At 40.6% G+C, this 27,042-nt stretch overlaps 1 protein-coding gene across 3 annotated transcripts in view; it reads right to left on the bottom strand.

The window, feature by feature from the left end:
- Nucleotides 1-523: 523 nt before the first annotated feature.
- Nucleotides 524-27,042, bottom strand: part of MPPED1 (metallophosphoesterase domain containing 1) — a 67,898-nt gene continuing 41,379 nt past the window's right edge. For all 3 annotated transcript variants that reach the window (XM_069806966.1, XM_069806965.1, XM_069806967.1), the window contains 3 exons: nt 13,389-13,504; nt 8,603-8,716; nt 524-5,063 (listed from right to left, as the gene is read on the bottom strand). In XM_069806966.1, the coding sequence (XP_069663067.1) occupies nt 4,945-5,063; nt 8,603-8,716; nt 13,389-13,504 (349 nt within the window). In that variant the 3' untranslated portion in view covers nt 524-4,944. The remainder of the gene's footprint in view (nt 5,064-8,602; nt 8,717-13,388; nt 13,505-27,042) is intronic.

The following is a 27,042-nucleotide window of genomic DNA, read 5'->3' on the forward strand; positions in this document are numbered from 1 at the left end:
CTGTACCTCACCCAGCAGCACCCCAGCCCCGGGGCTGCTCACCAGACACGGCGGATGAGGTGCCCCCAACAGCAAAGCCCGACCGGGGGTGATGAGGATTGCCGAGGGCACCAGCAAAGCCGGGGGAACAGGCCAGAGCAGGGGAAAGGATCCCCCCATGGACACCGCCTGGGTAAGAGCCCCTGGAGGAAGGGGGTGATGGTTGTGACACCCAGATAAGTCCAGGTCAGCTGTCACCTCTCAAAACCCAGCTAGGGCCATGGGCAGCTCACCGCAGTCCTCCACTGGGAGCTGCAAATGTATACTATTACCTCCCAAAATGCTAAACAAATGAAGAGCAGAACTGGATAGAGATCAGGAGAGAAAGTAGCAGGGAACTGTGTCCAAATGCTCAGATAGGAAGGAAGAGGAGGTCCTCTTCTGGCATCGCTGCCTCTCACCAACTCCCAAAGGACACATCAAAAAGAGGGGAGGGGAGTGTTTCCGAGATGGGGAAGTAAGAGGGTTAGAAATAGAGTCTAGCTAGAATTGAAATTATTTTAATTTCTAGATGAAGTGAGTAAAAAGCACCATAATGGCAGTATACAAAATAATGAATGGCACAAAGAAGGTACATATAAGTACTCCTATTTACACTTTTCACATAAAAAGAGAACAAAGGGACAGTCAATAAACCCAAACAGCAGCACACGTACAAGGATAAGCGAAATACTGTTTTTCTAATGCACTGTGCATAATCACCCGGGGAGCTCACTGTTCCAAAATATCGCTAAAATCACAGATGCAGAGAGACTTGCAAGAAAGGGACAGGAATGTACCTGAAAGAAAAGAACATTTGCAGTTATATTCGCTATATGTGAGTTACATTAGCAGCGAGCAATAATACAGGTTTTTAAGAGAGAAATTCTCATACGAACAAGAATAAATGGGAGGGGGGCAAAGATCCCCATGGGCAGATTATTCCAAAAATCGCCTTCTACGGAATGTCTTGTTCCTCCTTCCTCCGAAGCATTTACATTGGCTATTGGCAGCAATCAGCTGCTGGAGAAGACGAACTACTTCTTATCCCCTCCGGCTCCCTCCTGCAGCAAGGCCAGAGCACCTTCCCACCCGCTCTGTCCCTGTGCATCGCCCCGAAACGGGGGGTCTTCACCTTCCCTCCCCACAGCTACCTCGCCGGTGGAGCTGCCGCCAGCCTTGCTCCCTGCAGCAACCTCCTCGAAGATGATCGCAGTTTTGGAGTCTCTGGCTTCAGGGGCTACCAAATCGCATCATCTGGAAGCCCAAACCCAGTTCCCCAGGCTGGGGGGCAGCTGCGGCGGGTGGGGGCTGCCCGGGAAAAGGCATCTGCTCAGGCGGGTGCCGAGTCCCAGCTTGCTCGTTCCTTGTAGCCAAGGAACATTTCACATCCTCAGCCGTATGTGCCTGAGGGAGGTAAAAATAATCTTGTCTTTTTTTTCATTGACATGCAGTGATATCTCCCCTATTTGCCGTCGAACTGAAATTAATCTCGGTAACAATTCTGCCTGGTGATGGGAATGCGTGTATTAGTGATACACATCAGCACACCTTCGGCAGCAATGCTACCTGGAAAAATATCAGTGAAGGTCAGCAATGGGGAGGTGGGGCGGGAAATGACTTGAGCGAGCATCCCTGAATATAAATAGAGCCGACAATTGCAAAAGTTTGTGGAAACCTTCCTCTTCAGGGCCTCCCTAATCTGAGGTAGATCAGATTTGAGGCGAGAAGCCCAGGCCCTGACTGTGCCCATAAAGTTAAAATAAAAATAAGTCTCCTTCCCTTAATCTCCCTCTCTCTGAGGTTCGTGTCCTTACGCTCAACTCTGAGCACGAACCATCCTTCCCCCGGCTGCCGCCCATTCCCAGAGGATGGATGGCGTCCCAGCTCCCGACTGCTTCGCAGCTCTGTTGCAGCACTCCCTCACGTTCGCTTTTCCCTGCCTCCCAGGCACATCTGGCACGTTTCCCCACCCAAACACATCAGCGACAGGTAGCGGCTGCTGTTTTCCCCTCGCTCTGCAACCCCAACCTCCAACTCGCTCCCTTCGGCAGGAGCCGCGGTGGCCTGAAGCCGGCAGAGCGAGCGCGGTACCCGCTGCCCATCGCCCCCAGCCCCTCTGCCAGCCGAACCCCCAGCTGAGCCGCAATCCTTCGCGATAACGACTTCCATGTCCCGCAGCCTGGCTCCTACACCTGGAGAAGACAGGCAGCCTTTCCCATGTGGAGCTGAAGGGATGAGGTGGAGATAAAGAGGCCTTATTTTTTGGTGGTTTGTTGGTTTTTTTAAGACTTTATTTGTCTAACATGCTTGACCAAAAATTACAACAACAATCAAGATATGCCAAAATGATTAAATAATCTTTAAGCTTTGATACCCCAAGTACTTTAAATGATATTTTTGAAGTAACAGCTGCTTTCGTATCCTTTCCACATAAAAATACATAGTATTTTGAAGATACCTTAGGAAAAATTATTTTTAAGAGAATAGTTTATGGTCGACATAGAAATTTTGTTGAGGCTAATAAAAGGACCTCTTCCCTCACTTTAACATTTTAGTCTCTTAAGTAAGTGCCGTGAGCGAATGTAAACATTTCAGACTTTAACAAACAGCCAATTTCCTGTCACATTTGTTGCAAACCGCTTGAATTGTGACTAGCTAAGACACTTTTATTCTAACTACACACTATTGCTCATCTTCCCAATGATGGCGGGAATTCATATTCAACTATGAATTTCAGTCCTTGCTGATTTAGGAGCTGATCCTGTAATTTCTACACCACTAGTTTTGACAAAAGTGGCCCCACCTGAATTCAGGGCGGACTGCTCATGTGCTTGTGAACTATTCACCCAAAAACCAGCTGCAGGCATCACCGATGGCTTTAGGGTTTCATTTCAGGAAAAAGCAGCACATTAGTTTGGACCCCAAGTCACCCAACAGCTTACGAGAAATGACTTGTCATGTTTTCTGGTGGTTTCTGGTGGTCCACAGCACGTGTTAGTGACTGGGCTCGAGTGTCACGGCTCCCAGCAGCAGCTGGAAGAGCTGCTGCCACGGGAAGCCAGCAAAATGCAATGTTTCTGCCCGGCTTGCCTAGAGTTGAGGCTGACAGAGCCTGGTTTTGCAACACCAGTATTTTAAATTGTGTATGCGTACAATGTACACACAGCTGCTACATGAAGCTCACATTTACATCCATGTATCAGGCAAAAAGTAACGTACGCAATGATCCAATGCATGTATGCAGATGTGGGCTATGCGCAGATGCGGGCTATGCACAGACCTGCAAACAACCCTGTATTGGCAGCGCAATAATCTGCTCAATGTGTGTGAGCAAGATCAGTGTCTTGATGCCATGAGCCCCAAATTCAGGATGTCCATGTGCAGAATACAGCAGTTAAATTATCTCCATCAAAAAGGCTCCTATTTGAGCATGGAGATGTTTATTCGTTCAAGGCAGAAACCCATTTCTTGTAGGGCACATTTGAAGCACTTTTTTTTTCGTGGGTTTGTAATCAATTCTCAAGTTTCTGCCTAGGATGGGACTGAAATCCCAGCAGCTCCAACTTCTCTGTTAACCTGCAGCAAAGCCGCATGGGCAGTACCACGGCAGTTGGCCATCCCAACCAGCTCCTGACACGTCCCCCACTTCGCCTGGCATCACATGCAACATGACAGATGGATTTCAACTCGGTTGATGATTTTCTCTTGGGCCTCTCTCAGCGGTGTCCATGAGCGGGCAAACAGCAATGACAAGTTCTGTGAGGTGACCCCTGCTCCGTACCCATTGGGGTGTACTTGTTACTCACCGCACTTATGCTACTACAGAGCTACCCAAAAGTGAACGCCCAAACTCCACCTGGGGATGACCCCTTCCCCTCAACATCCGTAACATTCCCCAAGGACAAAATGATCATAATGACATTTAATCACTTCTGACTGGGGCCAAATTCGAACCAGTAATCTAATCATTGGCTGCATGTCCCATTAACAGATTTTAAACAAATAGTCTCAGTGGGTTTTATTGAAAATACCACTACTGAACATTGGCTGGTTTTTTTGTGGTTTTTTTTTTCTCTTTTTACATACAATCACATATCGCCTTACCATACGAAAACATGGAGGGGGGGGGTGGTCTGGGTTTTTTTTAAGGGAAATGTCATCCTTTTTTTCACAGGCGAGGCCAGGTTACGAATTCCTGAGTTTATACTGCACTTAACACAGTCTCCATTCTTGAATGTTGAGCTGTTTACAGCATGCCAGCAATATGCACCATTTCCCTTACCATCTGTAATGCCAGATGTAGTAAAACTTCATTTCACTACAGTGAATTAGGGCCTCTATTGCATTGGTTTTGAATAGATGCAAAGACTTAGACCTGGAGGACTTGAAGCAATAGGTTTCCTCCTGTGACTGGTCATTCGTGCACCATCTTTTATATTTGCCGTGTTAATTAAGGGAAAACATCTTTACCATCATTCTTCTTGTACCAAGAGCTCACTGGGAAACATCTGAAATGAGGAAATCCTAGTCTAAACACTTAAGTTTAAACTGCAAACTTTCTTAAAGAAACACTCGTTTGAAAGACATTGTTCTTTAATAAGTCCAATATAATGTACGGTATATACAAAAGTCCCTACTTGAGATATATATATATGTATATGTATATATATATGTGGAATGCATTCACTTTTCTGTGTTCACAAATATTTTAATGGTGAAATGTTAAAGTCTTTAATCTGTTTCTGGCACCAAAATGTCTTTGTTCCTCATCCACTTTTGTCACTCAAAATTTATCTGTGAAGAGCTAGCAGGGAAAAAAGAAGAAGGTTTTTGCTTTTTTGTTGAATGGTTCCCTATTGGGATTCTCAGCCAGCAATATAAAGTTGCTAATGTGTTGGGTACAACTTTAAATCCTCATTATAATCATGTGTTCCTTGGAGTAGGTAAGTCAATAACTATAGGTGGATTGAGTGGCTGGTAATTCACAGTGCACACAGATGCATTCACATAGGTAGTAGTTCCATCAGCCATGACACCATAACCTGCAAAGAAAGAACATCTCTGGTTACTCTCATTATTCATTATTACCTTCTTTCTTTTTAATTATTCACCTTTACCACACAACCATAAATGCCATATTTATTACTCAGAATGAATTAAAAAATTCTCTTCATGCAAAACATAAACGTCTCCTGAATTAATACCATCTTTGTCTTACAGCAGAACTTTTTGCCATCTTTTAAATTGTGTAAGAAAAGCAAAATGGACCCTTGCTAGCTAGTGGCTATAATCTCTGGCAGCCAGCTCACCAAACCTCCTTAGAAAGACAGATATTTCTCTCTGCAAAGCTTTTTCTTAAAACCTTCTCAGTTTTGGAAAGGATGAGAAGATAGAGCTTAGGCCATTGCAGCATTGAAAAAAACCACACTTCTGATCATTTTGGTTTGCAGTCATCAGTGCAGCAAACTTTGTGCAATTTTCATCTTTCCGCCTTTTTTTCTGTCCTGTGTTGTACATCTTTTAAGCTACCAATGAAGAAAAAGCACTGCTTGACTAAGGGGAGTATGTGTGCATCTGCACGTGGGTGGGATTTGTCCAGTAGGAACCTCTTTTTCCTATGTGTTTGAACTTGTTGACCAATTTCCACCAAATTTGATGGCAAGACACTAAAATGCCTGCCCAGGTAGAGAAAAAATGGCTTTATTAATGCGTTCTCTGACAGACAAGGTGAATTTACGCCCTAAGACACCATAACATTTCCATGGGAGAAAACACCCTTCTCTATGTCTCACCAGTGGCAAAAAAGCTTTAACTACATCTCATGTCTGACTGGACACCCAAGCCAAACAATTCCAGAGCTAAACCTGCAGAAAATCAAACTTCCAGCTCTAATGCCTGTAGAAATACAGTGAAATGCCATTTCAGAAAGTCAAGAAGCAACCTTTAACTGCCCTGGTGTTATGAAAAAGTAGACACAGTCTCCATTGTCAAAAATCTTTTCATGAATGGCTAGGATTGGAAACCTGCACTGAAACTTTATGATCAATATGAAGAAATGCATTCACAATCAGAAATATATGACTTTGGGGAAACTACCTGGTCAAAAGCATTTGTACTAAGATTCAGTCTCAGCGTTAATGAATTTAACAGTGAAATGTATTCATTGCTACATACACTGAGTTCCAGCTATTCAAATCCTAGGTACCTAGGATCCTACAGTTTTCTTGAGTGCAATTTTGTGTCTTATAGAAGCATTGATAGTTGCATAATTTACAAACAAAGAAACAGTAGCCAAATTCCTTTCTTTTTTGTTCCTTAGAATACCCTGAATAATGCAGGGCCTCCTGGACTCCCCATGGAAAAAACACACTATAATTAGGGACTACGGAGGGAAGAAAAGTCTGTCAGGTTCCTGTCACAGACATTTCTTTAAATCATTTGCTGTTTGCCACAGAACAATTGTTCTGTATAAAACACAAACTGCATGGAGGACAGTCAGCATTGCTGCTGGGACTTTCCGTCTCCTCGGCTACACATTTGGAGAGAACAGAATCTGGAAGATTCCTAATGCTACAGTTTTCACTCCTACCCTACTGCCAACAGAGTTTCTTTGGCCATGACCTCAGCCAAGTACTGGCTGTGATGGGCAAACCAGGATTTTAGCCGGAGTCCCTGCCATGCTGCTTGTCACTTCCATGGGTCGATCAGCAGCAAGCCCATGTGTAGAGGTATTTTTTGGCAGACAGCAGTGCAGAGGGGGAATAGGGAAGAAACATCTCTTCTAAGCATCTCTTCCTCCCGGATGTTCAGTAAATGAGTTCTGCAGATGTAGCTATGCTCAGTCAGGGGAAGAACTCATCTGTTCAAATCATGCATTCTCTCTACAAAGAGCAGCTTCGTTTGCACAGGCTGTCTGCAATGGGAATTCTCCTCTGCAGAGATTTAGCATCCCACTGCAAAACAGGCTATGCAGTTCCCCATTTGTTTTCTCTGAATTATGATAGTTAACAAGAAGAGTACCTTGTTTCCGATACCTACTCTGCCAACTGTATTAATTCACAGGATTTACCATTCTGTGGAGGTGCTATTCTTTTCCCTTGGGAGCCAAAGTTGGGCTTGGTCTTAGCAGATGTGATTTTGTTTACCTGCCTGAAGCTTCATGGCTTGCTAACTGTATGCTTATATCCCCTGCAAACCACTTGGCTTACAATTTCTGAAAAGACAATGAGTTTGAACTGTATTCACCAGCTCTCTTTTACGGAATCTCAAAGACTGCTCTAACAGCAAAGAGCGAGAAAAAAATACTGCCTATGCATTGTTTGTTTACTCTGTGATTTAACAGCACTTTAGACATTAACTAGGCATTAACAGGTCACCGCAGATGAGACATAAGAGGAGAATGAACTTAATCCCTGAGCTGTCAAATAATGATCTGAATGTCTTCTCCACCAATTTCACACCAGCACACCTCTCAGCAATGTCACTTCTAACTTAGCATGGTGAAAGCCCCCAGCAGCAAGTCAGAATGGGATTTCTGTGAAGAGTAATGGCTTTTCACAAAAACCGAAGTACCTGAATGCCAGCTACTCCAGTTTCTCCATTTGTTCATTTCTACACTGGTGAGACGCACAGAGATCCTACATCAAAGGCTGGAGCAGTCCCAGAAGCAGAAAACTGGCAGTTGTGGAGCACCTTTTCCTGCCAGTAAGTTAACATAGCCAAGAACTAAGCAGCTGATAATACATGCTTACATGCCAATGGGTACACTTCAGCTCAGCCCAGTGGTTTCTTTTGGTGGGGGCACTGCTTGAAGTCTTGCTGCCATGATATGTGAACAGGACAGACTCCTATAGCAGACAGCATCTACCTTTCCCTTTGCCTGGTGATGAACTGCTGTCACTGACTTCAGTGGCGCATGTTTGTCACCGTTTACTAACTTATGTGAAGGGAACTCATTTTTTTCCACTTAAAAATCAAATAGTCAAGAGAACTGCTTTGTTTTTTCTGGGTACAAAATGTTTCCCCTGCCAAAGCAAATAAATACATGAATACATATCTTGAACTTCTACACAAGTCAGTGGTGACATCCCTCTTGGTTTCAACTTCATATACGCAATGATGGGGAGAGACAACCTTTATTGTAAAATCTTGAAGGTTAAGCCTTGGAAGCACCCCTCAAAGCATTCTTACCCATTTTACAAACACAGAAACTGAGACACAGAGAGCTTACATGAATTATCTTAAGTCACAGAGATTCAGCAGAGCGAAATACAAGCCATCAATCCTCATACTTAGACACTTTCTGTAACTACTGGACTCAGTGTTCTTATTTTAAAATTCACAGTAATTCTCTGTGAAGGAGGCATCACCCTGTTTTACAGATGCAGAAACTGAAAGAAGCTGATGTACAAATATTGAAAAGCGGGTATCAGCCAATTTCATCTCCATATATGCAGCTAAGTAAGCATCTGAAATCCAGAAGTGCTTCAGTTCAGACATTTAAGTTTGAAAATGCTAATTAAACCAGACAAGTTCTGTGTTTGTGGTTTCTAAATATATATAGAAAGAAATGTGTTCTGACCTTCATGGATATGTCCAAAAACATGAAGCCTTGGCTGTATTCGTCTCTGGACGGTGTTCAGCAGCTCAACACATCCTACCCGTTGCATTTTCTTAGGAACCCAGTCTAGAAAACCTTTGGAAAAGAAATGAAAACTTTAAAAGAAGACAGACTATCTACAAAGCTGTACTGCTATACAGCAGTTCTGAGATTTCATGTCTCATGGCTTTTCATAAGCAGCCATAGAAGAATTGACAGGGAAAAAAACAGTGTTTGCCTTGGTAAGTAGAAGAGGAAGGAAGGAAAAATACTTGAGGAAAACCATAAAAGCTCATCTGAAGAAAAAGGACTATGAGAACCCCTGCCAGTTGTTTTTCAAGGAAAAAAAACCCCTGCAATTAAAGCATTTTTACATTCTTGTTAATGGGAAAACTCAATGCTTTTTCCATTCTTCTTCCTTCAAGAGAGTGAGGTGTAAAGAGAAGTATGTCCAAAGTGTCTCTAAAGAATCTAAATAAATATTTAGCTATTTAAATCTACTTCTGGGATCTGTTTTTTTAAATTGAACACTTTAACTGATGTAATGGAATCTGTGTTGCTAATAATAAAACTATATTGTTATCGCATTGAATCTTACAGCAGTGGAACCCAGGTGAGGAACCCACAGCATGCCTAAAATCAACATCCTCAAGCAAAACTGGTTTAAGCACTTCATGACACAGCAAGCCCCACTAGCCTAAATCTATGGACCTCAGACAGGAAGAGAAACTCAGCCCTTCTGCAGTAGATGTTTTTAAGTGCTATATTTACTTGCCCACAGTTTGTATAAAAATGCGGGTTTTATTAATACAGACAAAAATGTATTACCAACTTGCTTATATGTCTGAAAACATACTGCAGGGGGAAGCTTACTGCCAACTGAAGTCTCATGTTTCTTTCAAAGTAGTAGTATAAGAAGGATGTTGTTGTATTAGAGGGTTTGCAATAACCAATCTTGTTTTCTTTCTATTGTTCTGCCATCTTCATCAGGCTCAAGTTTGGAAACCTAAAAGATATAATCCTTCTGTTTTTCTTTAGTTGTTCTGGTGCTCTCCCTGTGTGCCTGTCATAGCTTTGTATCTCTTAGATTGCTGCAACAGCATGCCTTTGAGAAAATGGTAGTCAGCCAGAGAGCTATAAAGTCTGGACCTAGTTTTCATTATGTTTACTTTTGACGTCCACTCAAGCATGCCTAAATAGCAGCTAACCAATTGGCTTAAAAGACCATAACGGTGGTATTGGAGATCTTGGAAAAGCTCGCAGATTTGCTACAGCTTCAGGGTAGGTTCACACATTGAGAAATAGATGCCAGTGCTTGAAAACTAGGCTCAGTACACCGTGGGGTTTCAGAAAAATAGTAAAAATTTGCCCTTGTATCATAGTTATTCAGAGAGCTAAGTCCAATTTTCAGAAATTAGTTGGAATGCAGCATCCTAAGTGTCAGAAAGAGGAAGTTCTGATAAGGGCCATAGACTCCTAATTCATTCAGATAATGCTTGGCTCCTGTCGGAGGGATGTACAGAGAGAAAACTCCACTGAATTACAGAAAGAGCAGAGCAATGCTCAGTTCTGGTAACTGATTTTACCAGTCACTCTTGGTATCCAACACAGGTCACAATTCACTGTAGAAAATAATAAGTATTTAAGATGTCAAAGTGAGGCCAGCAACTGCTCTGGAATACAGTCATGCTTTTTTCAGAGCAAATGCATTATAACCATAGGTTTTGTTACTTCCATGATTTGAAACAGTTAATTGTCAAAATGTCTGTGGTGAACATAAAGCCAAAAGTATTTCCACTTCAAAAACTTCACAAACAAAAATCCATAAAATTAACTTCTCCATTAAATTAAGCATTATTTATGTTGAACATGTTTTTGTTTACATGCATTATCACCCTTCTGAAGCTTTCCCATATGTTTGCAGCTTATTATGTACACCTGACTACACAAACTAAGAATAATTGATTACACCTAGCTAACAATTAGAGTTCATCTTAGGGTTTTTTTAATGTTTGGTTACTTGAAACAGGTTTCTGCAGCTGTCAGGAAAGTATAAATCTTTGTCATAGACAATCAAGCAGACAGCTACAAATGAAGACTTAAAGGTGAAATTAAATTAAAAACAAACAAAGAGAAGAAAAGTGAACTTTTTGAAGAGAAACAAAAGAATCATAAATGCAGATCTTTAGGAAGCAGGTAAAAGACTTAAAAAGTTATATTATACATAAAAGTAACAAAAATACACTGATATAGAAATGAGCATTAGTACTGATCCCATAATCATGAATACTGTATTTCAAAAGCTATGAACTATATAGTATATCTTCATTAATAATAAACAGGTTACTAATAAAATGGTCAATAATAGCTGTTTTAACCTTTGCTTTCTCATCCTGTGTGAACCTCCTATGTATCCCCACCCTGGTTTCATCCCAAAGTACTACTCCAGAACAGAAAAGAAAAATTACTCTGATTTTTGTTACGTGACTAACTGACCTAGAAACACGAAGTCCATTAACTCTTAATGGTGCTTCTGCATCTATGCAGACAATTTTAGATCTAATAATGTAGTATTAATTAGTTTAGGAAGATGTGCGCTCTTTTGAACTGAGGGAATGAGAAAGCAGCACAGAAAATGGATGATGGACACAATTTAGGCAGCCATGCTGGAGGAAAAAAAAGGAATTTGCACAGATTGCTATTTATGATCATTAGGGATGGCTCTAGTGATGCTGTCCAAGATCAGAACAACAGTAATCAGCTTTCTGGTTAAAATAACTGGCTGGGAAGGTCAAGGAGGATCTTGTCTCCCAAAATGTCTGAGGACAGAGCTACACAATAAGGAGGTTCTGTAAGTTAGGCAGAGTGTTAACTTCTTTTAAAGCATCAAGTATTTGTTGCCATGGGTGTCAGGGAGACCAACAGCTGATGCCCTCAGGCAGAGGGTTCTGTGCCTGAGCCATCTATTAATGCATCAGTAAGAAAAAAGACAAAGAAATGGGAACTTTTAAAAAAGAAAATCCTTGGAGGACGGTTGAAGCTTAAGAATTCAGAAAAAAGAGAACAAACACTGAGACATGGAGATGGGGGGAATTCATGTTATCCCATTACAGCCAGTGGAGATGGTCAGCTCTTCCTCAGAATTACTACAATTATTAAATTACTTTTCAATTATTAAATTTACTATTCAATTTATTATTAAAGCATGTCTGTTAAGTGCCAGCTCTGCAGTGCTCTCTAGAGGTTCTCTTCCCTCTGCTGATCCCAGAGGCTGCCTGGAGAGGCCTGGTGGATAAATTAGCAAGGTGGCTGAAGTTGGGTGGTGCGAACCCCTCTCAACTTCCCAGCACTGGATTTCAAGTGCTAGATACAAGGATATTCTTTGGATCAGCTGAAGGTTGGGATTTCTTTACAGCTGATCAGCCGGTTTTAAAAACAGCTTTAAAAGTGCTGAAAAAGGTTCTGAAAAAGTTTTAAATATGACTTACAAATAAAACTATATCAAAGACTCAGCATCATGCCTTGGATCCTAACAGGGATTATCCCCACTACTAACCATTTGGAGCTGATATCTCAAGGTCTAAACAATTATTTCTGCCATCCACTTTTATGATACAGGTCCATATTAAAGTCAGTCTATGGCATGGCATGAGACTCCACTTAGCTGAAGTATCAGAACACATGCCCTTACTGTGAGAAACCCTGCTCACAAAGAAACCCTTTCCTCCAGGATTAGCGAGCAGTGGAATGCAAACATGTCTTTCTAAAGAAAACAACAAAACACAAACCCTTTAGATACTTTCTCCTCCAAGCTCTGAAAGAGGAGAAGAAAGGGTGGAAGACAAGAGGGTTTTAGCTTCAGGAAATTGGGGAGTCTAAAGGTTTAAAGAAACCAACTGCCTTCATTTCACACAAAGCACTCCTCCACAGTGAGACTCAGCAGAACACTTAAGTACATGCTTCACATTCATGTCCATTTATTAAATCAGTGAGAGTTAAACACATAGATGCATTAAATATAGCTTGCTCTATGTTAAATGCACTGAAAAACATGTTAAAAGCCTTAAGCCTTTACTGAATCAGGACAAGTTTCTGTGATTGTATTATTTCTGTAACACCGGTAATTTCACTATTATCTAGGAACACAAGAAGTCTCTCCTGGCTTTTGTGTCTATATTAATATTTGTAAAACACAAAAGTAAAACTATTTCTTGTTGGTCTGTTAGTGTTGCCAGATAGTATTACAGACAGGCAATTCACCCACGCTGTCCAAAGAACAGGCAAACAATGGCAGCAGTTGGGTTTGTGAGGCAGAAGATGCACCAAGTCAGCATGATGAGGAAAAAATACAGCCTCTGGGTACTTGTTGGTGGGGGAATGCTACTGCAAGTGAGGGAGGCAGACAGTCCTAAAAAAATAAGATCCCAATCCTGCATTTCTCTTCAAGAAGGCTCCACGCTTTAAATCTACTAATTTCACCAGTGGCAGAGTGGACAGATGCATAGTAAAAACAGACTTTGCTTATTTATAAAGCTTATTAAGGCTTTATGTGTTAAGGCTTTATTTTTTAAGCCATTATTTAATTCCCTACTATTAAGCATAAGTAATCATGAAACATAAACCTGAGCAGAAGTTCTGGTGCTGCTGAAATCAGTACAGATGTTACTTTTGACTTTTCTAAGTCAGGATTGCACTTTGTCTAAGGAGAGCCATCAGTTACCGTATAATCATCTGAAATACACAGCTAAGAGCACTAGTATTTTCTTACCGAGAGGTGGTCCATGTGTTATAAGAATATCTATTCCATCTGGAATAAGGTTCCATTTCTCTAATAGTGCTTGGCCTCGTGGAAGATTAAAGCCCCAGCCATAAAACCAAGGTTGCCTGCCAAGAGAGGAGGAGAATGTCTTCAGTGCTACTTCCATGTACTGGTTATCTAATTAAAATATGGAGATTGACTCTCTACTAACATGGAATTTGGAGACACAAATAGCATTCATTTTCTTCTTTGTGTGCACAGTAAAATCCTCTTTCCATACAACAGTGTTATTTAACTTGTGTGGTAAATCAGTGCAGTCCTTACCACTTTCAGTAGGCAGCATACAGTAAAATATTCACAGTATTCCTCTAACAAGGTGAAAAGTAACTCTTACAAGACCTGGATACCAAGATCTCCCTGGGTGGATTAGCATGCTGGACTCCCACAACATCTAGAACACCTATCTCAGACACCTAGGTGCGGATATATGTTTTCACATTGGCTACCGTCATGTTCAGCCCTTAGCCTATGACCAGCTGGGCAAGGACAGACCCTGGCACAGCAACTGATCCTGCTCCAAAGTCAGAGACATTATTTATGCTGCTTTGTTTCCCTAATTGGAAGCATCCCATCAGAACAAGAATACTGCTTCTTTTCTTACACATCATTTTCTTCTGTCCTCTGGTGTGCTGACTTGCTTTTAAGTAAGACTTTCCATATTCAGGATTTCTTATCAGACAGGCATTTACATTTTTTAAAACATATTTATGGAGCAGCTCATCATGGAGCAGCAGGACTGTAACACTGCCAGTCAGAACACAATTTATCCGTATCTTGCTATCCCATTGATTAAAAAACTGTATTTCACAGCAATTATATCACAGTGGTAAATTACGTCTTGCTGACTATGCTCTAATTCTAGGTCATAAAATTGAGGGGTTAGTTTTAGGTTGCAATTTTTTTATAATTTTTTGACTGACATCTTCTGGCCATATCCATATTTGGAGAACGACAAATAGGCTGCTGTGATTTAATAAGGTTTATGATAATTGCAGCCACAGTGTTTATACATACATACACATCAACCAGAGTTCCCTTTGAGATGTTACTTTGTTGAAGAAAGCTTTACACTCCTTCACCACATCAAAAGACAGAAAGAATTCTTTCAAACAAATTCTCTGAACTCCACTTTACATCATGTATGGCAAAGACAAAAGAAAATGCCCATAAAGCTATTATTCATCCTCTTCCATTACTGATGCTTGACTAACATTTCAAAAATTAGCATGTCTTCATGATGATATATTTTCTACTTTTCCTTTCAGAATGCTGTAAAGCACATGCCTATTGAAAACAGCTGTAAAAATAGAGAGCTTGCTAAAAAAAGGGATGTGGCTTACCCGAGGGTAGAAAAGAAAGTTCTGGTAAAAGGAAAGGAAGAAGGGGGCTTTGCAGAAGGTTTCTTGCCTTTCTTTCATAGACAAAAAGAGCCTCGACTATACTAAACAGATGACTGAAAGGCTCTCTGTGTCCACAGCCAAGAGCTCATCTCCTAGTTCTTCGTCACACACCCTGGATAACCAGGGTCTGGATAAACAGGTGTCCCAGGGGAAAAAAAAAAAAGGTGAAACTTTGTACATCTGCCATTGGGACCAGAAATATATCCCAGCCTCCAGAAGCTGTGATGAGGCAGGTGAAGAAGGTGTGTGAAGAAGAGATGCTAATACCAGTAGCAGTGAAGCGGAAACCTTCTGAGTCAGGTTGCTCAGACCAAAGGGGCTGGCTAAGAAAAAGACATATCCCTGTATCGGGGATATGAAATGACACTTTTCTGGTTACCTGTTCAACTCCTAGCAGCCCTTCCTCACAGAACGAAGAGCACCTGGCTCACAGGTACATGACTTCTTGCCTTCCTCTGCTGGGGCAGTAACTCATGGTCTCGTTAGGAGGCTGAGGGGAGACCTGATCGCTCCCTACAGCTACCTGAAAGGGGGTTGTAGTGAGGTGGGGGTCGGTCTCTTCTCCCAAGTAACAAGTGATAGGACAGGAGGAAATGCACCAGGGGAGGTTTAGATGGGATATTGGGAAAAATTTCTTCACCCAAAGGGTTGTCAAGCACTGGAACAGGCTGCCCAGGGAAGTGGTTGAGTCACCATCCCTGGAGGTATTTAAAAGACGTGTGGACGTGGCACTTGGGGACATGGTTTAGCGGTGGACTTGGCAGTGCTAGGTGTACGGTTGGACTTGATGATCTTAAAGGTCTTTTCCAACCCAGATGATTCTGTGATTCTATGATTCCAGTTACTGACTTACTCTGCAGTAAGCTACCAGCGACGTTACCGTGTAACACTGTCACACAGAACCAAACCCTGGTCTGTCTTCACATTCAGCTCACCATTGACAGAACGGGAGTGTCTTTATCTCACAGGAATGCCCTGAAAATAAATACACTGAAGTCTGTGAGGTGCTCAGATATTACAGAAGGGGGAGGGTTTATAAAAATATACAGAGGTCAGGCTCTTTCTAAACTGTCCATCCATTCCTGCCTCAGGATTGCATTCCACACCTTACAGCCAAGTATCTTTCCTCACCAAGAGGAAAATATTCAACTGTTTGGCAAATCATCTTTAGGCCCGGAGCAAGTTTTCCAGGAGCAAAATCTCACCGACAGAAAATATTTGCAAGGGTAAACAGGAGGCAAAGGAAGTGTCGGCATAGTAAATCACGCTCGTAAAGCCGCTGACGGGTTCAGCGAGTACAGGCCCTGCTCCCAGCCGTCGCTCCCCCAGCGCTGTGGGGCATGGACAGAATTGTGCCCTCGTCCCGCGCCCCGCACAACCGGCCGTGGCCATTCCGCCCCCCGAGAACGACACCGAGGGGAAAGACCAACATTTGCCCAAGAAGAAAAGGTCAAAAACCTACGGAATCATTATTTTAAGGATACAGTGAAGCATTTATGAAGAGAAATAATCGTGACCGCCACAGGTCTCGCCAGAAGTCAGCTTAATCCTGCTGAAATCCAAAAGACCACGAATGGCACATGCAGCTGTGAGAGTCTCTGCCTGCCTCTCTCTAGTAGGGTTAGCCGGTACACGGCCACTTCTCCAAAAGCCCGTTTCCCCTCATGAATAGGCATGATCTGCTTATTAAGACAAGAAGCACTCCCCCGTCCCTCCCTCCCTCCCTTTGTGGTGACTGCAGCGCGTCGCCGCCTGAGCGCAGGGCTGGTAAGTTATGCATGCTGGAGCTGTTCTTTTGTGAAGGGGAGATGTTACAACTTGTGTGATTTGCCATCATGCTGTCTTTTGTGACAATCCCGAGATCGAGAGAAATGTCTGGAATATTTCTGGCGAAAAAAATCTGAATTCCAAGAAAGGATTCAGCGGAGGATGTCGGTGTGCTTTCTATCTGAGAGAAGAAAGAAAAATCATACACTTCGGTGCCCCCACCCCCAAAGCAAAACCATCTTTATACGCACACAGGGATTTTATAAATCCCAAGTCCCTTTTCTGAAAATTTATTGCAAAACAGCCATCAAAGTTTCCGAGTAGGAAAAAAAAAATCTTCTCTAATACCAACTAATGAGTCTGTGACCTGGATATCGTGCAAAGACAACTTTGTCTAAAATTTCCATTTACGATGGAACCTGAAAGCAAAGTTAAAGTCTTCATACCAAGCACTGAATTTCTAGATCCCCACTTACTGCTTGCTCAGGAGAAGTGCAATCTTTTAATTAATTACTTTTCAATAGTATTTTACGGTTTACAAAGAAAATACTGTCATGTATGTTCTGTAAGAGAAAAATCCGCTGTTCTCAAAAAAACCCCAAGAAAAATGTATTTGGCAATTAAAGACATACATCATGAATGTATTTCACCTCTGAAGCGAAGCGCTCATGTGTAGAAATGTACTTTGATTTAGGTCTTATCTTCTTAAAGCGAACGGGTTGAGTCTCTCCACATACTACTGAAATTCAACGGTATTATTATTATGATAAGAATAATGATTGTCTACACGTAAGACTCTAGGGGGGAAATATATTGGAAGGGAATTTGTTTACAGCACAATTAACCTTATGTTAAAAACATATGAACAAGTCTTGCAGGTCAAATAATCTACCATACAAAAAGGGCTGAATTATCAGAATTTGTGCTAGCAATCGGATGTTGCTTTATGTACTGAATTTCTATCTTTCTGTTCTAAAGTAACCATTGGAATAATTTTCTTACAGAATGATAGTTGCTATGACAACCATAGCAAATTTTCCTTTTCTGAAACAGATGTCTCATTTAGTTGAAAATTAGAATGTGAAAAACCCATGGGAAAAATTAATTCAAACTTTAACAGAACACTGACTACAATGTAATCTCTTATAGGTTAACCCCTTAACATCTTTCTGCACTCTTATAGTAACCTTCTCATAAATTCTAATTAAACCAGTTTAACCTCCTAGGAATGACCTTCTTAGCTATCATTAGCACTTTAGTTGTCTTTGAAAGGGGCATTTCTGTTACAATAATAACAGAAAAAAGTCACAGTAATAAAACAGTGGTCAAACATATTACCGCCTTAATTATTTATTAGTTTTTTCTTTTCTTCAGCTACTACCGGGAAAGAGCTACCACATAGTCCAAGAATTCTTTTGTCATTTAAATGTGGCATAACTTAGTTTTACATGTGATTTACTGTAAGGGGCAGTGATGCACTACACAGATTTGACCTGTAATTTACGTGAAAATTGAAGATTTTCAATTTTCAAACCACTGGTACCCATCTCAATCTGCTCAGCAGACATACAAAAAGGGGACACAAAAAAGGATACTTGACTGGGGAAAACTATCAATGTGCATGGATTGTTCTATTACAAGCAAGAAGAGAGTGAAATCTGATTTCTCCATTACCGTGATTCAATTTAAACATTTTAACTTTAAAGAATGGATTCCTTCCTCTCTGTACACTTACCAGCTCAAGGGGACCCTCCACCGTACTTGGTCATCGGCTACAAACGAACAGGGCAGGCAGCCAGTGGGCAGTCGAAGAAATATTCCCACCACGGCGCTGCCCATAGTGCTTGCGGGGTGTCAGCTACCCCCAGAACTTCAGGACTACAAGATTTACAGTAGCAGCTGCATCTAGGTTGTCCAGTTGACCAAGACAAATCTTGCCACCAGTAGGCATGCAATTACTCTCTTTGACTTCAAGGGAAAACTGCCTTGCATAGTCCAATACCTGTGGAGAGCTATGGGTGGCAACTTACTGAATAGCCTTTAGTCTATCAAGGGGACTGGTGGGCAGCATCTTGCAAACACCTCGGTAGCAAAAAATACAGAACTAAAACACAACGATCAATGTACCTCCTAATTTCTATAAAGTTTCCTACACAAATCTTTATTGTAGCTGAAAGGCAAGTTCTCTCACTAGAATTCCTCTACTAACAATATGAATTTCAAAGGTTCACAAACATGTGTAACTTGCTCTAGTCTTTCCTCCACAACAGTTGTCATTCTTCTCCTATCAGAAAATAAACAGATACTGGCCAGTGACTGTAAAGAAGCTCAGTGGGAAAAGAATGGACCAAATCAAGTCTTCTCATTCCTGCGCCCCTTCCTGACAATTGCAGAGCTGCATATATTCAATATTTACAAGATTGGACTATGCATGCTGACAGTCATACTGGTAGAAGGAACCAGTCAAGGGCCATGGAGCACCAAAAAGCAGTGGCAATAACAGGCAAAATTCCAACACATGCAGATTCCCAGACCAAGAAATCTCACTGTTGGAGATTTAAGTCTAATTTTTCCTAGTCTTGATTTTATCTTACTATTATAACTAGCTACAGTCCTGCAAACACAGTTATACAGTACTATATACACTGTATACCTTCCTTGTATGCCTGGTGTTCACATCCTTCAGGTGTTTATATTTTTATGCTCCCCATCGCTGTATTAGTTTAATTTACCCAGTCTCTGTAATTGCCTTTTCAGCCTTTCCTTGGTAAGTAACTAACCAATGTACTAAGTATTTCTACTGCTTTTTAGTCAATTTTCTCTCCGAGTAAGGATTCATAAAAGTTCACCTTTTTTGGGGGGGGCGGGGGCGGTATTGGCTGTTTCAACATCTAAAGCAGTTGTGAAGTAACACTCATCTTTCCATCTTTTCTTCCTTGCATTCAAGAGGACTGTCCAAAGCAGGCAGGGATGAAACTAGCTATTAGGCCATTAGTGCTAAGAAGGACTGGCAGGGCACTGTTTGTTTGTAGGCTATGAAATACTGTCCCAACACCTTAGCACCTGAGCCTTTTAACAGCATAACTGAGATTTAAAGAAAAACAGGTTTCAGAAGTTTTGAGGTGACTGAGTATTATGACTAACCTCCATGGGAGAGAGACAAGGGTGGTATGATTTTAGAGAAGAGGTACGAAACCAGTGTAAAAAAAGAATTAAATTATGCAAAAAAAGAAACTTGGATTCACTCATTCATAATATTGGAACTTGGGCTTTTTTGATGAAAGCTAAGGCCTTATACTTAAAACTAATAAATGCAAATGATGGTTAATTTCATAAGAGATTATCCCCTGGAACACATGGCCACGAAGTACAGCTCAGCAGGTGGAAAGGAGAAAGCAGAAGGGAGGGGAATGTAGGTGCTAAAACACAAGATGGCTTGCACAGTGTTAGTTCGGGAGGCTGTAGTGAGCAGCAAACTGAACTCAGATCCTCTATCAGTCTGCTGGCCACAAGAGACAACATATCTTCCATGGGGAAGTTTGCTGTGTTCTTGGGTTTTTGCCTTACTTGCTTTGCATCCAAGGTTGTCATTCTTGAAACTCTGAATCAAATTGAATTATTGTTTTCACAAAAGGAAAGGAGGGTAAAAATCAGAATAGGGCCCTTTGTCAGTAATTATTTCTTTTGCAATTTGAGTTACACATGAAATCATTCATCTTTTGTTTAGTAAAGGATTTCATACATCTCCGACTAGAAAGAAGAAAGAATGAGCTGTGACTAATAGGAACTGATCATTTCTAAACATTAATCTGTTATAAAACAATGAAAAATAAAATGAAATCTACTTTATCTTCATAACAAGAAAACAGAAGATAACAGGTAAGGAGAAAAATTAATGAAAGACTGAATTTAAAACATGCCAACACCAAATGCAAATAGTTTATTTCATTCTGCTGGGAGGAAAATGATAATATCCCATCTGATATTTTGTAAAAATAATAAAATAAACCCAACAAACAAACATAAAAGCTAATTTGCAATAATTAGCCAAAGATTCAATGCTGAGAGTACAGATGTAGAACTGTACAGACTTTCAGTATGGTCTTACGGATTTAATGCAGGGCTTAAGGTCTTGAGTTCCTGATGTCTCAGTCTGGTACCTCAGTCTCCCTGATTCTCAGCATGTAAAAATACAGGTACAGCCAGGTTATCCAGACTGTACTTCAGATACTGGTAGGTGATAGTCATAGAAAGAAGAAGGAGTAAGAGACAGGAGTTAACAGCCCCTCTGACCACAGTACAGTCACCATCTCATTTTAAAAGTAAAACTTGCCATGAATGGTCCAATCGGTAAGGAAAAATAATTTGAAGCCCATCTATGCATGGCATCTTTACAGTTTTTCACTATCATCAGATGACCAGACAGCTAAAGACAAAAAAATGTTCTTCCACACATCCAGCTAGGCAGTGTTTACTGTAGTCCTCTAAGAGTTTGCAAAAGTTTGCTAACTGAGGAAATGGAATATCCCGTCAAATGGAGATGCTATACTTGTGGGGGGGGGGGTTTATGATGCAGCTCCTGGAAGGCCTCTTCTAGATGAAACATGACTGAAATACATAGGATGTGTAATAGGTGCACTGAGAATCGATAAAAAAGGCCCTCACAGTAGCCACTTCTCAGTTTAGGAACCCACCAGGTTTACATTCTTTTCTCAAAATACCAGGAGTAATTAGGCCATATGGACTAACTGTCTGCCAGTTCTTTTCTGGTTTTCCTTCCTTTTTGTTTTTTTACCTTCTTTTCCTTAGAAAATTCAAAGTCATTTTGAGTTAAACAAGCATGAAGATGCTTCCAAAACTAATAAATTAATACAGCATGTGTGCATATATGTGTAAAGTGTATTATTTTTAACATTATCAATTTAGCAACAGATGAACTTACTTCTTGTTTAAAAAAGCACATACTGATACTTCATATGCCATGTTTCTACCTGAAGTGAACAACATCCAAGCAATCCTAAATTCCAAATTCATGTTTTCCTGCAGTCCTAAATTCACCCCACAGTACAGTGGTGGAAACCAACTGCTACAATATAACTTTTTATACCAAAAAGGTACAGCTTTAACACCTGGATGCTCGTTCAGCTACCTAGGAATTCTGAGATAACCTTAAAAAAAACCATATACTTATCTGATGTAAATTACATAATTAGAAATATTTGACACACAGGTGCAGCCCTGTGTTGTAATACTGGTTCCAATTCACTTTCTTACTGGGGAAGAAAATCCTCATATTAATTCATATTAAACAACGCTAATTTATTAAATAAAATTACTTTATGAACAACAAATCCAAAGGAAATGTTCTGATGTTAAACAGCTTCACAACAAGTGGTAAATTACTTTTCCCCTTAAAATCTGGTCAGGGAAAAGAGAAAGAACTCAGATAACTCTGTTACAATTAGTTCCTGTGATGGTGACTCAATTTACCGTTCTTCATGCAGAGCACAACGTAAAGTTACAATCTACTTCTTAATGTAGTAATGCATCTACTGTGTAAAAACCTAGGGAAAATGCATACATACAAGCTACTGTGAAGTATGGGAGGCTGATTCTCACCAGGTGTAAATGGCTCAAAAGCCAGTGGAGCTCTGCCAGTTTACTCCAGCTGAGAATCAGCTCCATGTAGATCCGCTCCAAACTAGTTAGCTATTTGTGTTTCTCTTGGAATATCGCCAAAGGGCTCATCACAGTACCCAACTGTGTTTACATCTTTGAAACATCCTGAAATTGCTGCTGTCTGAGACTACAGCCCAGACTACAGATAGAGCTGGTAGTCCTTTTGTTCAAGAAAAAATGGGAAAAAAAGCACCAGAACAACAAAAAAAGCACTTTAAACTTTAAAATCAGCTCTGTCTCATAAAATTAAACTTTCAAGCAAATGTGAAAAATAAAGAGAAAACTGCTGTGGGGGATTGCAATTTCACTCTTGTGGTTTATGAACTGCAGGAAAGTGAAGCCAATTCCCTGTAGTGAGATTACAGGTCTCCTCTTCTATAGGTCTTAAATTAAAAACCAGCTGAATCCAAAGTGAGCTAGTTTACTGGATCAGAAGATTCAATTATTTCTGCTAAGTAACTGAATGTGAACTACTTCCTTTTAATAATATACAACTAATAATTACTGCCCAAGAAAGGACTTTTTTCTACCAAGCTAATTAAACTAAAGGAATGTATTTTTCGACTGCTCTCAAATTTAACTAAAGCTAGAAACATTGCAACAAAGCAACTAAATGCAAATCCCCACTAACATACAGAAATATAAAGCCACACAATGTGTTCAGACATTACCAGAAACAGGTCTTGTCCAAAAATGTTATGTGAAAACAACATAACTTCCGGTCTATATTCAGCATACATGCACACATAGGCAGTGTAATGTCCTGCCTACTTGTACAGATATGTACACTGTACACAGTGGAGGAACACAACTGCTAAGAGGATGCAAAGCATCTTTGGCTTCAGGAACTCATTAAGCTCACTCTGCAAGAGGTCACTGTGAAATGTGTTGGAGAATTGATCCGTATCCCTAATACGCAAACACATACAAGTAAGCAGCATGCAAAGGTGTTTGACTTACTGTTTTCCTCCATTGTGACTATTCTAGGATTGAACTGTTCCAGACTCCTCAGCCCTGGGCAATGTTGGGAAGAAATTTTATTTGAGAGAAAACATTCTCTGGAACGTTCATTAACAAGAAAAGAAAAAAGGGATGTTCTAAACTGCTGTGACTTGAAAAAAAATCTTGTGGGAAATGGAAAAATAAAATTTCTCAGGAGCACATAACAACTAGAATTTATCACATTGGTCTGACTTTGATGATATTTATGGGCTACATTAGGTGTAGTTCATTTTACATTTTCATTCACTTACATACCTATTGCAGAGTTTAATTAGTTAATAATGATGTTCTTTAAACATGCTATAGAAAATTCACCTGGCGTCTCTGAGAAATTTTTATTTTGTTCCATACACTTTTTTTCCCAGCAATGTTAATGGTTCTTGCTAATTCATTTCAGTCACTTCATTTGTACAGAAGTGTTCATTAAAAAGACCTCTCCTGAATTCAGTATGATTGCTCACATGAGCAATAGCACCTGTATACCTAGTGTCTACTGAATGAGACTCACATTACTGTATTTCCAAGTCATGTAAATAACTGCTTTCCAAGACGTGTTTATCACGTGAAATGCACCACTTTTAGCAAATTGCCATTAGTAAAAAAAAAAAGAAAAAATGAGGAGAAAAATGATCCAGTGATCTGTTTCTGATGTTAAAACAGCCAGAACGCGCTCTTAAGTCTCACCTTCTGCCACTGGAAAACCTTTCACACTTCAGGAGTTCAGTATCTTACATTTCTCCCCACCACCTTCCCTGAACAGCTGAATTTAATAGATCAAAATCATTTCACAGGAAAAACCATTCTTATGATCTTCCATATGCTGTAAACTAAACTACAGTGTTTTGTGGTTTTAAGTGTTTTCAGAGCAGCACTTTCCAAAATGGAAAATGGTTTCTGATAAGTATGGAAGAGGAAATAAAAATATCACTCCAGCATTCTATTAAAATACAACTAAACCTGTACCTATGTGCCTCAGACTGTTAATTAATATATTTTAACAGGATGATGAATTTTACTTTCTCTCAACACATTGCTATTTCTTACACACCTGTCACATCTTACCTACCTTTTTCTGAATGGCTGAAATAAAACATCTTTAGCATTCTAACCAGAGTAAAGCAGCCAGATCAGGTAGGCTTAGACGCCAACCTTCTCCCTAAAATTTCTGAAACTAGAGATGCCTCAATTCTAAATAACGAGTGGAGTCTATTATTCCCATTCATGATTTTAATTTTCTTCAAGAACCATGTCAGTCTACCCAAATTACTCACTTACATTGCCTGCCTCAAAGTCACTAATTTAAAAAGCTCCAAATAGTTTCCAACTTTAAAAATCACAGAATATCTACCATTTTTTAAACATTTCTGAGCAACCAAAACCCAGCACCCTGTAATATGTCCACATCCAGCATTTCCACATCCATCCATACAAGACTGTAGCACTGACAGAGCTAGACATGCAAACAAGCCACCTGCTCAAAAATCTACTTAATCTGAGGTTTGCAAGAATTTGAGAGTGGTATTTTATTGCTTTAGAAAACAGTACAAAAGCAATTGCACTTTAGTTATTTGTACCTTTATCTTTTGGCCAAGTGAGGGTGCAGAAAGAACACAGGAGGATCAGCTATTTTACTTGGAAAAACTTCTAGTATGGTTTTGTCCAATAACACAAATTTTTGAGTCCCTATATATTTTAGTCATGTGCAAGGTTCTGAATAGTTTTTTGCAGATTTGAAAGGGGGCATAAGAACTAAGAAGCAGAGTGGTCACTTTGAGGCAGAAGTTATTATTTTCTGTGAATTTTATAGGGAATGAAACCTGCAATGTAACAACTTGCACTGCTGCTGCTGCCGCCGCTGCTCTATCCAGAAGCCACACTCCCAACTTGGGAGGTATATTATATTAAATGAAGTCAATATTTTATTTTAATACAGTTTCATTTTAATTGATGTTCACCTCAATGACTGTAAAGATTTGTACAAGGTCTGGGCAAGTAAACATTAAATGATTCATCACAGGCAAAATGAAAGCGTGTCCCTCTCATGAAATGAATCTATAAATCTTTGCTACATTATTTTACTGATGGAAACCAAGTTCAGTGAGGAATGAAAGAGACTATTATAGCTGTTCTTGAAAAGATGGAGGAGGAAGGCACTGAAACGGAGACCTAGGGTATGGGTGGCCTGGAGTCTGTGTGGAACAAAAATAAGTCTGCCCCATTTTGCCCTTTGCATGGTCTTTGAAACTACCCCAATTACACATAGAAGTTACCAGTCTTTCTATCCAAAGTGCACACATGCGTGTGTGCGTGTGCACACACACGCAAAGAAGAGAGAGAACATTTGAGAAGGAGTATAGCAAAATCACCTACTTTGTGATGAAAAAGCAAATCAGACAAGAAAATAACAAATCAGATGATGAGTTACACACCTATAGCTAAGCACTACCGATCACACTGGACTATACAGCTTGAGTGAAGACACTCAGCTGCATACTGGAATAGTACAGATAGCTGTAGTGCACCAAGAAAAGGGCCAACAGGTTGTAGTAAATTTCCAGCCCTCACACCAACGTGGGATGATGATTTGGAGAATAAGCCCCCTGTCAAGGTTGCTTTGGGCTGAGCTGGTGGCTGATACTCACTAATGCAACCTATGGGTTGATGTCTTTTACACTGAAGGAATTCAGCCATCTTCTCTGACACAGCCACAGCTCACTGAATGGCGCTGACCCAGAATGCTAAGCTCAGTAAAAACAATACTTGAACAGAAAAAAACCACTCCCCACATACACAGCCCTAACTTTCTTCACTCAGTTCCCATTATCTGAGCAACAATGTTGTACAAGAGCTGTTGGCCCATGTGTAAACATGCAGCGGCCATATCTATTCAATGTTCCACTGGAGAGAAGCTACAAAAACCCAGGAGTCCAGCCGCAGCGCCTGTCATTTCAGGACAAATGGTCACAAATTTCTTTCTAGGCTGATATCAATCTCTGCTCTCCCATTTTCCCTGACTGGGAAATGAAAGTTTCTGAAGTTCCAGATGGCCTATAACAAAAGAATGAAGGAGGAAATGAGAATACATAGACACTAGAAAAAACTGTAATTCTACAAAAAGAAAAATGAGGTTCTGTTTCATAGGAATAGATCCCTCCAGATAATCAAAGCCAAGAAAAAATCCACTCTCTGGATAATGAGTCTGGAGGCAAACTCTTCCTAAAGGGCTTCTTTAAGCTATCCAGGCCAATATGTCATTTAGAACAATGAAATTGTGTCCTGGTTTCAGCTGGGATAGAGTTAACTGTCTTCCTAGCAGCTGGTACAGTGCTATGTTTTGAGTTCAGTATGCGAAGAATGTTGGTAACACTGATGTTCTCAGTTGTTGCTCAGTAGTGTTTAGTCTAAAGTCAAGGATTTTTCAGCTTCTCATGCCCAGCCAGCGAGAAAGCTGGAGGGGCACAAGAAGTTGGCACAGGACACAGCCAGGGCACCTGACCCAAACTATTCCATACCATGCGACGTCCCATCTAGTATAGGAACTGGGAAGTGGGGGCAGGGAATCGCCGCTCGGGGACTGGCTGGGTGTCAGTCGGCGGGTGGTGAGCAATTGCCCTGCGCATCATTTGTACAGCCTCATCCTTTTATTATTGCTGTTGTCATTTTATTAGTGTTATCATTATCATTATTATTTTCTTCTTTTTTGTTCTATTAAACCGTTCTTATCTCAACCCACGAGTTTTACTTCTTTTTCCCAA

This window comes from Haliaeetus albicilla, chromosome 19 (genome assembly GCF_947461875.1).
Source record: "Haliaeetus albicilla chromosome 19, bHalAlb1.1, whole genome shotgun sequence".
In the NCBI taxonomy this organism is placed as follows: domain Eukaryota; kingdom Metazoa; phylum Chordata; class Aves; order Accipitriformes; family Accipitridae; genus Haliaeetus; species Haliaeetus albicilla.